The sequence below is a fragment of the Cyprinodon variegatus genome, unplaced genomic scaffold (assembly GCF_000732505.1).
Source record: "Cyprinodon variegatus isolate N-32 unplaced genomic scaffold, C_variegatus-1.0 Scaffold65, whole genome shotgun sequence".
NCBI lineage: Eukaryota > Metazoa > Chordata > Actinopteri > Cyprinodontiformes > Cyprinodontidae > Cyprinodon > Cyprinodon variegatus.
The window spans coordinates 1,728,371-1,738,917 of NW_015150518.1; the positions used below are offsets into that span (position 1 = coordinate 1,728,371).

At 35.9% G+C, this 10,547-nt stretch overlaps 1 protein-coding gene across 1 annotated transcript; it reads right to left on the minus strand.

The window, feature by feature from the left end:
- Positions 1-4,955: 4,955 nt before the first annotated feature.
- LOC107082916 (protein NLRC3-like) lies at positions 4,956-10,546 on the minus strand (the record flags this gene model as incomplete). Its single annotated transcript, XM_015371812.1, has 5 exons — positions 4,956-6,025; positions 6,173-6,219; positions 6,957-7,130; positions 8,237-8,410; positions 9,168-10,546. Coding segments are annotated over 5 exons (2,304 nt in total), but the record flags the coding sequence as incomplete, so codon positions are not given.
- Between the last annotated feature and the right edge of the window lies 1 nt (position 10,547).

Here is a 10,547-nt window from a genome sequence, read left to right on the forward strand (position 1 = left end):
ATATATACTCTCCCTGTGCAGTTCTTCAGTGCTGGGTTCTTGTTGTTAGTTCCTTCCTTGTCTCTGGCTCCCCATGTGGGTTTTCCCTGATGTATAATGTTTTTTTGGTTCTTAGTATTTTTGCGTTTTTGGATGTTTGCCTCAGTTTTTCATTAAACCTACAAGAACTAATCTCTGCATTTGGGTTCTCAAGCAACCTCACCCTCCACGTTTGCAAGATGTTGTGACGGTTATAAAAAAAAAAGAGAGAAGAAAGCCGTCTGTTACCTTCAACTCAATTCAGCTCAGTTTATTTATATAGCATCAATTCACAACACATGTCGTCTCAAGGCACTTTACAGAGACCATTCACCCAGATCATTATCATGTTCAGATTGCTTCAAAGGAAAACCCGCTGACTGCTCATTGACTCAAAGGCAATCCCTCACACCAAGCATGCTTGCATCTTCATACTGAGATGGATGTACGCACATCAGTGTCATTCTCTTTATCGAGAGATTATTAAGCCATAGAATCTGGGTTATTGTTTCTTTTAGATGTTTGGTTGGATTAGGCTTAAATATAGCAAATCCTCCATTTTTGATAATGCAGTTGTGTAACCTCTTTTCAATTTCTTGTAAGCACTCATGTAGAATTTCTGTCATGGAATGTAAAACGACTCTTCATGCCATTCAGGGCACTGTTGTATAACCCTAATATAGACCATAAGAAATAATTTAAATATGATAACTGTATAAAACCAGATATGGGTCCACAGTATATTACTTTAACTGTTAAAGTGAGCTTCCTCCACATGAGTCGTCTTCTTGGCTGAAGTCTGGATTTACAGTTTCTCCATCAAATGTCTGCTGACATGAATCTGATTTAGGCAATGATGAACCACAAGTTCTAGTTATTTTTATATTAGATACGAAAAAGAGATTTTCTATACTGATTTGCTTTTTATGTCTACAGTTAATCTGCAGCATGAAGAAGTTTTGGTTAAGCTTTTGTCATTTTCCATGAATGATTTGCTGTCTACTTAGAGACTTTAAGTCCTTTTTATCTTGATCTGTCCACCATTGGCTTTCATTCTGACTGTCTTTCAACCACAGCTGTCAGACTCACTTGGAGCTAAGTTTAAAAAGGCACGACATGATCCGTATAACAGTCTAAGTATACAGACAGTTAAAGTAACTCATTAGTAAAACATATAGAAAACAATTGGAGCATCTAAACTTTTAATTGCAGAGCTAAAGGGCATCAAATCCGATATACTTTAAAATGCAAAGTGGTAAATTGTTTATTGAAAAAGTTTAAACAGAATTTGGACAGTACTTTTAATCACACTCATAGTGTTCATAACATAGTGCACAGTTTTATATTGTTAAAACACTTTAGAGAACAGTTTTAACAATCATGTTTAGGATGTAGGACAGGTATGGACAAAACCTATTAGATATTTATGTCAGCTGACATTTTACAATTTTATTGTTCATCTTCTAACTCTTCACCAGTATCTTATTCTTACACATTTTTCTAAGGTGTTACCATTTTTTCTATAATCTTTTTGATGCTGTAAACACCAAAGTCTCCCCTTTCTAGGACAATTAGGGATTTTCTGTTCTATTCTATTCTATTCTATTCTATTCTATTCTATTCTATTCTGTTCTATTCTATTCTATTCTATTCTATTCTATTCTATTCTATTCTATTCTATTCTTTATAACAGTTCCTCAATCAAAGAGAGATTGGGAGATCCTGATTCTAAGCATGCTTGCCAGAAGACTGCCAGGTGATACAGTTTTTACCATTGTTCTCTTGCATCAAGAAGGTATTGACTTCCATCCCAGGGCCTTTCTGCATGCCTGGAGTTTGCATGTGATCTCCCTGCATTCATGCATTCTCTCCAGGTATTCTGGCTTGTACAGTATGGTTGTCTTTGTGTTGCATTGCAATAGATTTGTGAATTCTCCAGGTTGACGTGGGACATAGGAGTTAATCCTGCAACCAACTGATTGCCAATTCAAATCTCAGCAAACTCCATCTCAGTTGGTGTGTCCTTCAGCGAGACACTTCACCTGCATTGATTGATCGTCAGAGCGCTCACAGTGCTTGTGTACAGCAGTATACTGCCTCACATCTGTCAGTGTGCCCCGGTGAAGCAGTGGCTCTGCTCTAGCTCCACTTTTTGTGAGTGTGTGCGTTAATGGGTGAATGACTGAATGTAGAAAAGAGTATTTTGAAGTCCCCTAACTTGAAAAAAAAGGGGCTTTATAAATACAGGTAATTTACCATTTACCATGCATGTCACCCATAGACTGATGGGGATAGACACCCTCAGTAACTCTGACATAAACAGGCTAAAAAAAAAACATTGTTATCCCTTAAAAAGGCTGAAATTAAAGTGACTAAAGGGACATATTAAATCACGGTGTCTCTAATAATTAGCGTCTCTGGTCTTTACATATTGCAATCAGTCTTTAGTGGCTAAAATCTATATTTCATGGTACAGGTTTCTAATACTCCTGGTTGGCTTTGGTCTTACGTGCCTCAATCAAGAATTGCCATGCCGGTCTTCATTTGGACTTATTCCTAAAGCTATTTATTTCTGAGTTCCGCTGTCTTAAAATTTCAATTTAGTAGAAAATAAACCACCATAACTTCAAACTAAGTAAAGTACAAAATGGTTTGCTCCTTCTCATTTAGCAGCACCTGAACAGAATGACACTTAACCCTAAAAACCCGCCTCCCCATTGCAACATAATCAATGCACAAAAAGAAATGCAGCCCCTGATGGACAGAGATACAGAGAAATAAATACAATCTATCCTACACAGTTGGTGGGCCTATACTATATAGGGCCACAGGTAGTCTCTCTGCTGTTTGGTTAGATGGTGTGTACCACACTCAACATGGACCAGAGGAAGCAAAGAAAAGAGTTGTCTCAGGACTTAGAAAGAAAATTAGAAAGAAGCATGTTAAACAGGCCTGGGCAATCTCCGAACTCTAACTCAAACTAACAGTTTGCAGAACAATGCAGTGGCTATTTACGCAAGGACCTATTTAGGTCATTATCAAGAAAGAAACATGGAAAGAGGCTAAATATCAGCTCCTAAATTAAACTATAATGACCTGTTTTTGTTATCATCGTATTTGCCCAAAGAAATTGTAGATTTAGTTCTGCTGAATCAAAAAATATCAAGAGGTTGAGAAAAATAGGGTGGTTGAAATGAATTCCCTTATATTTTTGTTTTAATGCGCTCCAGTTAAACTTAATTATCCAAAACTTACCATTGCTGCAAAGAGGATTGGCACCTAATTATCCCAGCATGCTTGATGGAAGCTGTTGCTACTATCATTGATGAAGGGGGAAAGTTACTTTCTTATAAACCACCCAGTAGATTTAGAACCTTTTCTCTCCTAATGCATCGAGATATCATTTGAAAGAAGCTTTTAATTTTTACACAGGTTGTGTCCTTTTAAGAATACCGTTCAGAAATATTTCATTGAGAAAGAATAAAAAACAAAACTAATGTGACAAGAGATATTTATTTTTCAATATAAACAATCATGAGACCCCATATGCAGATTAAGATAAAGTGCAGGCACCAAATGTCAGCAATGTAACGTCAAACACAACCAGAGACCCATATTAGAGTCATTGTTATGGAACAGGGGGTCCTACAAAATATATATATATATATATCTAATATATATCTAATAGGTTTTGTCCATTCCTATCCTGCACCCTAAATATGATTAATACTGATGTCCCATAAACCTTCTGCACATAAAACATGAATAAATGACCTTAAGTTTAACATTCTTTTGTCCATATAAACCATAAGAACCTGGTAAACACTGTTACCCGATGGAGAGACCAGAACATTCTGCAGGAATTAACCGTCTTATGAAGGTAAGTTTAGGTTTGCTAAAAATTTAACTTCAGATAAATGTGAAGTTCAAGTAATCCTTAAAGGATCTTATCTAACTAAAACAATTACACAGCTGGTTGGATTTGTTCTGTGTTTGTTCAGACTTTTATACGTAAGGGTATCATTCCTTTAAGGGACATTTAATCTACTAAAGATCACATTTACAAAGGTTTGAGAAAATAATAGGGATGGAAATATTCTGCTCTTTTTGACAGAGTACACAGTAATATAAAATAAATGATAAGAGCAGCTATAAGAAAAATAAATTACATAAAAGAGAAAGGAAATTCCAAAAGACATGGACAGATTGGAACACAGCATTTAAAGTTTGACTCTAAACACATCATAGCAGCATTAGCTTTAAAAATCAATTAAAAAGTAAAAAATAAATAGATATACAAGATAAATTCATCATATAACTGGAGAGCAATGCATAGAAATAACACATTTATCTATATTTTACATGGACACATCAGTTTTGCGTTAATTATTCGTAATGAATTCCTAATTTTATCTGGGTATTAATCATATTCTGCAGCAGATTATGAGGTGAAGCACATTTGAGCAGAGGTGTCAAGTAACAAAGTACAAATACTTCATTTCCTAACTTAAGTAGAAATGTTAGCTATGTATACTTTATAGGACTAATTATCTTTTAGACAACTTTTTACTTCTAGTCCTTGGTGTTTGAAAAAATAAAAACCATCAAAATAATTTGTTTCATCTAGACAATAATTTCTTTCTTTTTTTTTTATAAAAAAATTAATTTCCTTGTGGTTGGACTCGGTGCTGCCCCAACTTGTTGTTCACCACATACCAAAATAAATAGCTTTTCAAGATGATGCAAAGTAAAATGTGACACTGTTACCATTAGTTATAAAACTAAGAAAATTAAGTCTAAGGAAATTATCATGCAGAATTGTAGAAAAATGTTCCTTTAATAGAGTAGAGCAGTAAAGCTTCTGTTCTTAACATTTTTTCCTGCATTACTTTTACTTTTATACTTTAAGGATTTTTTTAAATAGCACTTTTGCACGTTTACTGGAGTAAAAAGCTGAAGATAATCCTCTAACTTTTACAAAAGTGTTTTTAAACAGCAGGATTTTTACTTCTGCTTGAATAATATTTATTAATACTTTTGACACCTCTGTATTTGAATCTGAAAAACATCAACTCATAGGCTATTGAGTTTGTTTGGCGAGATACTACAGAAAGAAAGAATTTCATGATGTAAAGTAGCATAATTCTAATTTTATTTATCTGTTTAAGTGATCAAATATGATAGCTTTTTTAAATAAAATTAATTTCTGAGATCAGTGTCTTATCTGTCAGCAAAAAACTTTTCTAAGGAGGAAGATGGCCTGCTCTCTGTTAAAAAGTAGAGCTTTAGAAAAAGATGACATCTAGATCCTAGAATAATTTAATTCTAGGATCTTTTATCTTTAAAGGACTAGATAATGGAGTTATTTAGAAGAGTTTCAAAGACCCAATAAATCCATCGGTCTGAAAATAATTGCCTGAATTAAATTAACACATATTTACAGGATAAAGAAGCACAATGAATGATGTTCTGAAGTCTCAACACAGCAACACTGAGGAACCAGGTGAGATTGTAAATCCAGCGTAAAGAGTATCAGTAAACGTAGTGTTGAAGGTGTGAAGGTTGATCAGTGAGCCAGAGGAGACTCTGTAGAAGGACAGAATGCCAGCAGGACAGTCCACATGCACTGCGACTCTGTTAGAGACGGAGGAGGGAGGGGACATTGTGGAAAGGAGTTTCCTGCTCTTATAATGAGAGATAGTGTAACCCTCATCACAGCAGCTCAGACACCAGGATTCATCAGTATTTCTTGACTGAGACTCCTTACTCTGAGCTCTCCTTTTGAGTATTCTGTAACTCAATGCTATCTCGATTTTTCCTCTCCACTCAACCTCCCAGTAACAGCGACCTGTCAGAGCTTTGCAACACAGCAGCTGAGGAACACTTAATCTGTCTACATGATCAGAACATGAGCGAGCTTCCTCCACATGTGTCGCCCTCTTGTTGTCATCGGATAGATGGAAGTCTGGATGTAATGTTTCTGGGTCAAATGTCAGCTCACATGCATCTGATGGAGAGAACAGCAAACATTCAGATAAACCATTTATTCCTATTTTAACAAAAATACAAGCAATACAAAACAATATAGACAGTTTGGATGTGTTTGTATGCAAGTTGCTTTGTTGTCATGAATCAAGAAAAAAAAGAAACTTACCCCTCCATAGACCTGGTTTTAAATATCGTTCACCAGCAGGCTCTGATCTGAAAGGAGAAAGCCAGTCAACTATAAACTCTAGGGCCTTTATTAAAATATTATTCTACGCTAATAAAGGAATAATTTTGCATTTACACAGATACATCAAATTGTTTCGTCACTAAATGCAGCATCATTGCTTGTAGTTCTAATCCTTTATTTCCTTTAACAACACCCGTTGCAGGCTAACAAAAGAAGTAAACCGACCCCCATTCCAAATGGATGGACCCGTTTCAATTAGCATGTTTTCTAAGTAAATAAAAGGGTTTGTTGGGTTACTGTGTAATGCGTCAAACTCAATGCTTTTTCTGACATTTTGAATTGAAAAAGCTTCCTGGATGGGAAGCGAAAATCTTCAAACTTGGAAAACAATTTTTATAACTATTGTGGGGGAATGGTGTAGTTTACATCCCCCACAGCTTTTAGTTAAAGACAGATGCTACAGAAACTCCTTCCATAAAAATCATCTCACCAACAGCTCATGGTTACCTGAAGCACAAGCCTCAATATAGAGCAATGCATTTAAATTGTATGTACAGCAAGGGGGGAAATTATTGATCATGCATTTAAGGCAAATACAAATTAGCTTTCCTTTTTTGTATTAGCAATGAAAAAAGGACCTTATCGTAAATGAAAAATGCTTAAACGGCTATAAGAATAAAGAGTAAATTGCTACAAGTATAAAGAACATTTTTAAAGACTTAACGTGCATCGTTCTCAGTGGTAATGGAGGATCTCACCATACCTGAGAATTTCAAGTCTGCAGTGAGGATCTTTCAGTCCTGCCGAAAGCATTTCTACTCCTGTTTGACCTGGATGATTGTAGCTCAGATCCAATTCTTTAAGATGGTTTGGGTTTGATTTGAGTGCTGAAGCTAGAAAACCACATCCATCCTTTGTGATCAGACAGCCTGACAAGCTGTAAATACAGAAATCGACATCATGATTTACTGTGCAATACTGAGGCTATTCTGTTAAAAATATATGTGATAGACTGACACAATGTAAGCACAAATGTAAGATGTGAGAAAGTCACAATTGGCTTTCAAGACTTTATTTATTTATTTATTTTTTTTTTACCAGAATCAGTCTAAAATGTTTAGCATTCATTGATATCTAACTTATTTTCCCCTGATATCCCTAAGAAAACTAATACATTGCATGGATGTGTTTTAACCAGCAACCTAGCATTCAGAGTATCAAACTGCACCTCCATCCCCCCTTTTATACACTGTAAAAATTGAAATCCAAGCAAGTGATTTTTTTCTCAATATAAGTGCATTTCTTCTTGAATTGAGGAGGTAAGTGAGACATTTTGTCAATAGAATAAGACAATTAACATTTAAAATAAGAACAAAACAACTGCAGTCTCTTATTTCAAGCACATATTATCTAATTATCTATTTGAACAGTAAAAATGCTCATTCCATTGGCAGATTATCTTATTTTCCTACTCAGATTAAGGGTAAATTAATTTAATTAAGGACTTTATTACCGGGGTACTTATATTAGATTGTTTTTGCTATGACGATGTTTTTGGACTTTAACAAAAGTAAAGGAACATGTAAAAGACAGTAAGGTAACAGTTGGTACTGACTGAAACAATAAATCCATAAATGTAATGGGTTTGACTCCTTGTCGTTAATGAGTTCAAGATCAACTCAAGGCATAGCTTTTACCTTTCTTGAGTCCAGGGTATGTACCTATTCTTAAATCTGAAGAAGCAGCTTTATTCCTTATTTACCAATAATGAAGAACAGATTTATGAAAAACTTGTTGCTTAAAATCAAGGTTAAAAACAAAATTTGCATAAACCTGCCATTGTTTGTTTTATTCATCATGCCAGTGCAACGTACATTTTGCATTAAATATGTTTTATTAAAAAATAGAAATTGGATTTTCCTTTTTTAAACTAAGGTCAATACAAAATGATTAAAAGTTACATTTGAAGATAACATGTATGATCTATCTATCAATAGACAAAAATCAATATTAAGATGGCCAATCAAGGTTAATGATACTTACTTTATCCTTTCTAGTATGCAGTGAGGACTCTTTAGTCCCTCGGACAGAAGCTTCACTCCTGAATCCTTCAGATTGTTGTTTTTCAGGTCCAGTTCTCTAAGACTGGAGGACTGGGACCTGAGAACTGAAGACAGAGCTGCACAGCTTCTCTCTGACAAGTTACAGCTGCTTAGTCTAAAGAAAGACAACAAAAATGAGGGAACCCAACATAAATATGATGACTTAATAAAGTAGATATTGCAAAATCTTGTTAAGGCAAATTGTTAAAACACTCTTCTATCTAAGTGTATTATCTACCAGCACAATATTTTTCAATACAAAGGAAATATATAGAAATGCCATGTAAAGATTTCTTAATATGTCTCTATTGCTTTACATTGAATATATTAAGATAATACTCATCTTGGTACTGAGAGCCCTCAATCCCCAATTTTTCAATGAAATGCTTCAAAACATTTCAAACAATCCAAAATAAGTAATAAAAACTAACTAGATCAGATGATCTTATTAGTAGAAGCCCTGAAAACAAGTCCTTGCCTCAGCCTAATACGTTGTCCTTGCTCAACTGCACAAAACTGACAAGTGTAACTAATTATCAACCAATCCCAACAAAGATACACTTGATTATACTTCTATCAGTGTTTTTCCACCTTTATATTGATTTATGCTTAAATCTATTTTGCAACTTTTTTATCATCAAGTGTAAAGACATAACCACCATCCATGTGACTGGCTGTCCGTCTCTAATTTCCTGTGATCAGGTACATCTTCTATATGTCTGCGTAAAATTATGAGTAGAAAACAGTTTGAACTGTCTGTTATGTTAATAAAAAGTACAAAATCATTTGATTATAGTGTTTAACATAGTGAGACATATGTTGTAATGCCCTAAAGTTTTAGATAACAAGTAAAAATCTTTTTGTATCCTTACATAGCTTTGTTGGAGGCTTTAACCACTGGCAGCAGCCTCAGAAGAACCTCCTCTGAAGCAGAGTATTTCTTCAGGTCAAACACATTCAGATCTTCTCCAGAGGATAACAGGATGAACCCCAGAGCAGACCACTGAGCAAAAGTCAAGTTATCATGAGAGAGACTTCCTGACGCCAGAGACTGTTGGATTTCCTCTACCAGGGATCGATCATTCAGTTCATTCAGACAGTGAAGAAGATTGATGGTTTTCTCTGCAGACACATTCTCACTAATCCTGTTCTTTATATACTGGACTGTTTTCTGGTTGTTGTGAGAGCTACTTCCTGTTTGAGTCAGCAGACCTTTCAGGAGTTTCTGATTGGTTTGGACTGAAAGTCCCAGCAGGAAGCGGAGGAACAAGTCCAGGTGTCCATTTGGACTCTGTAAGGCCTGGTCTACAGCATTATGATGCAGTAATTTTGTTTTAGATTTGTTGAATAATATTGGCACAGCTGTTTGTTTTTCTTCCATCAGGTTCACACCTGAGTTGATGAAAGTCTGATGAACATGAAGAGCGGCCAGAAACTCCTGAACACTCAGATGGACAAAGCAGAACACCTTCTCCTGGAGCAGCCCTCTCTCCTCTTTGAACATCTGTGTGAACACTCCTGAGTAAACTGAGGCTGCTCTGATATCGATGCCACATTCTCTCAAGTCTGATTCATAGAAGATCAGGTTTCCCTTTTGCAGCTGATTAAAAGCCAATTTTGCCAGAGCCTCAATCATTTTTCTGTCATCTGTACTCCAGTTGGAATCTGTTTCTACCCCTCCTTCATACTTGACCTTCTTCATTTTGGTCTGAACCAACAGGAAGTGGATGTACATTTGAGTTAGGGTATTGGGCAGCTCTCCTCCCTCTTTTTTCCTCATCACAGCCTCCAAAACTGTAGCAGTGATCCAGCAGAAAACTGGGATGTGGCACATTATATAAAGACTTTGTGATGTCTTTACATGGGAAAGTATTTTGCAAGCTTGCTCATCTCCAAATCTCTTCTTGAAGTACTCCTCCTTCTGTGGGCCAGTGAAACCTCTGACTTCTGTCACCATACCAACGCAATTACAAGGGATCTGATTGGCTGCTGCAGGTCGTGTGGTTATCCAGAGCAGAGCAGATGGAAGCAGTTTCCCCCTAATCAGGTTTGTCAGCAGAACATCCACTGAGGTGGACTCTGTAACATCAGTCAGGATCTCCTTGTTGTGGAAGTCCAGAGGAAGTCGACTCTCATCCAGACCATCCAAGATGAAGAGAACCTGGAAGTCTTCAAAGCTGCAGATTTCTTTGGTTTCAGTGAAGAATAGATGAACAAGTTCCACCAAGCTGAACTTTTTCTCTTTCAGCACA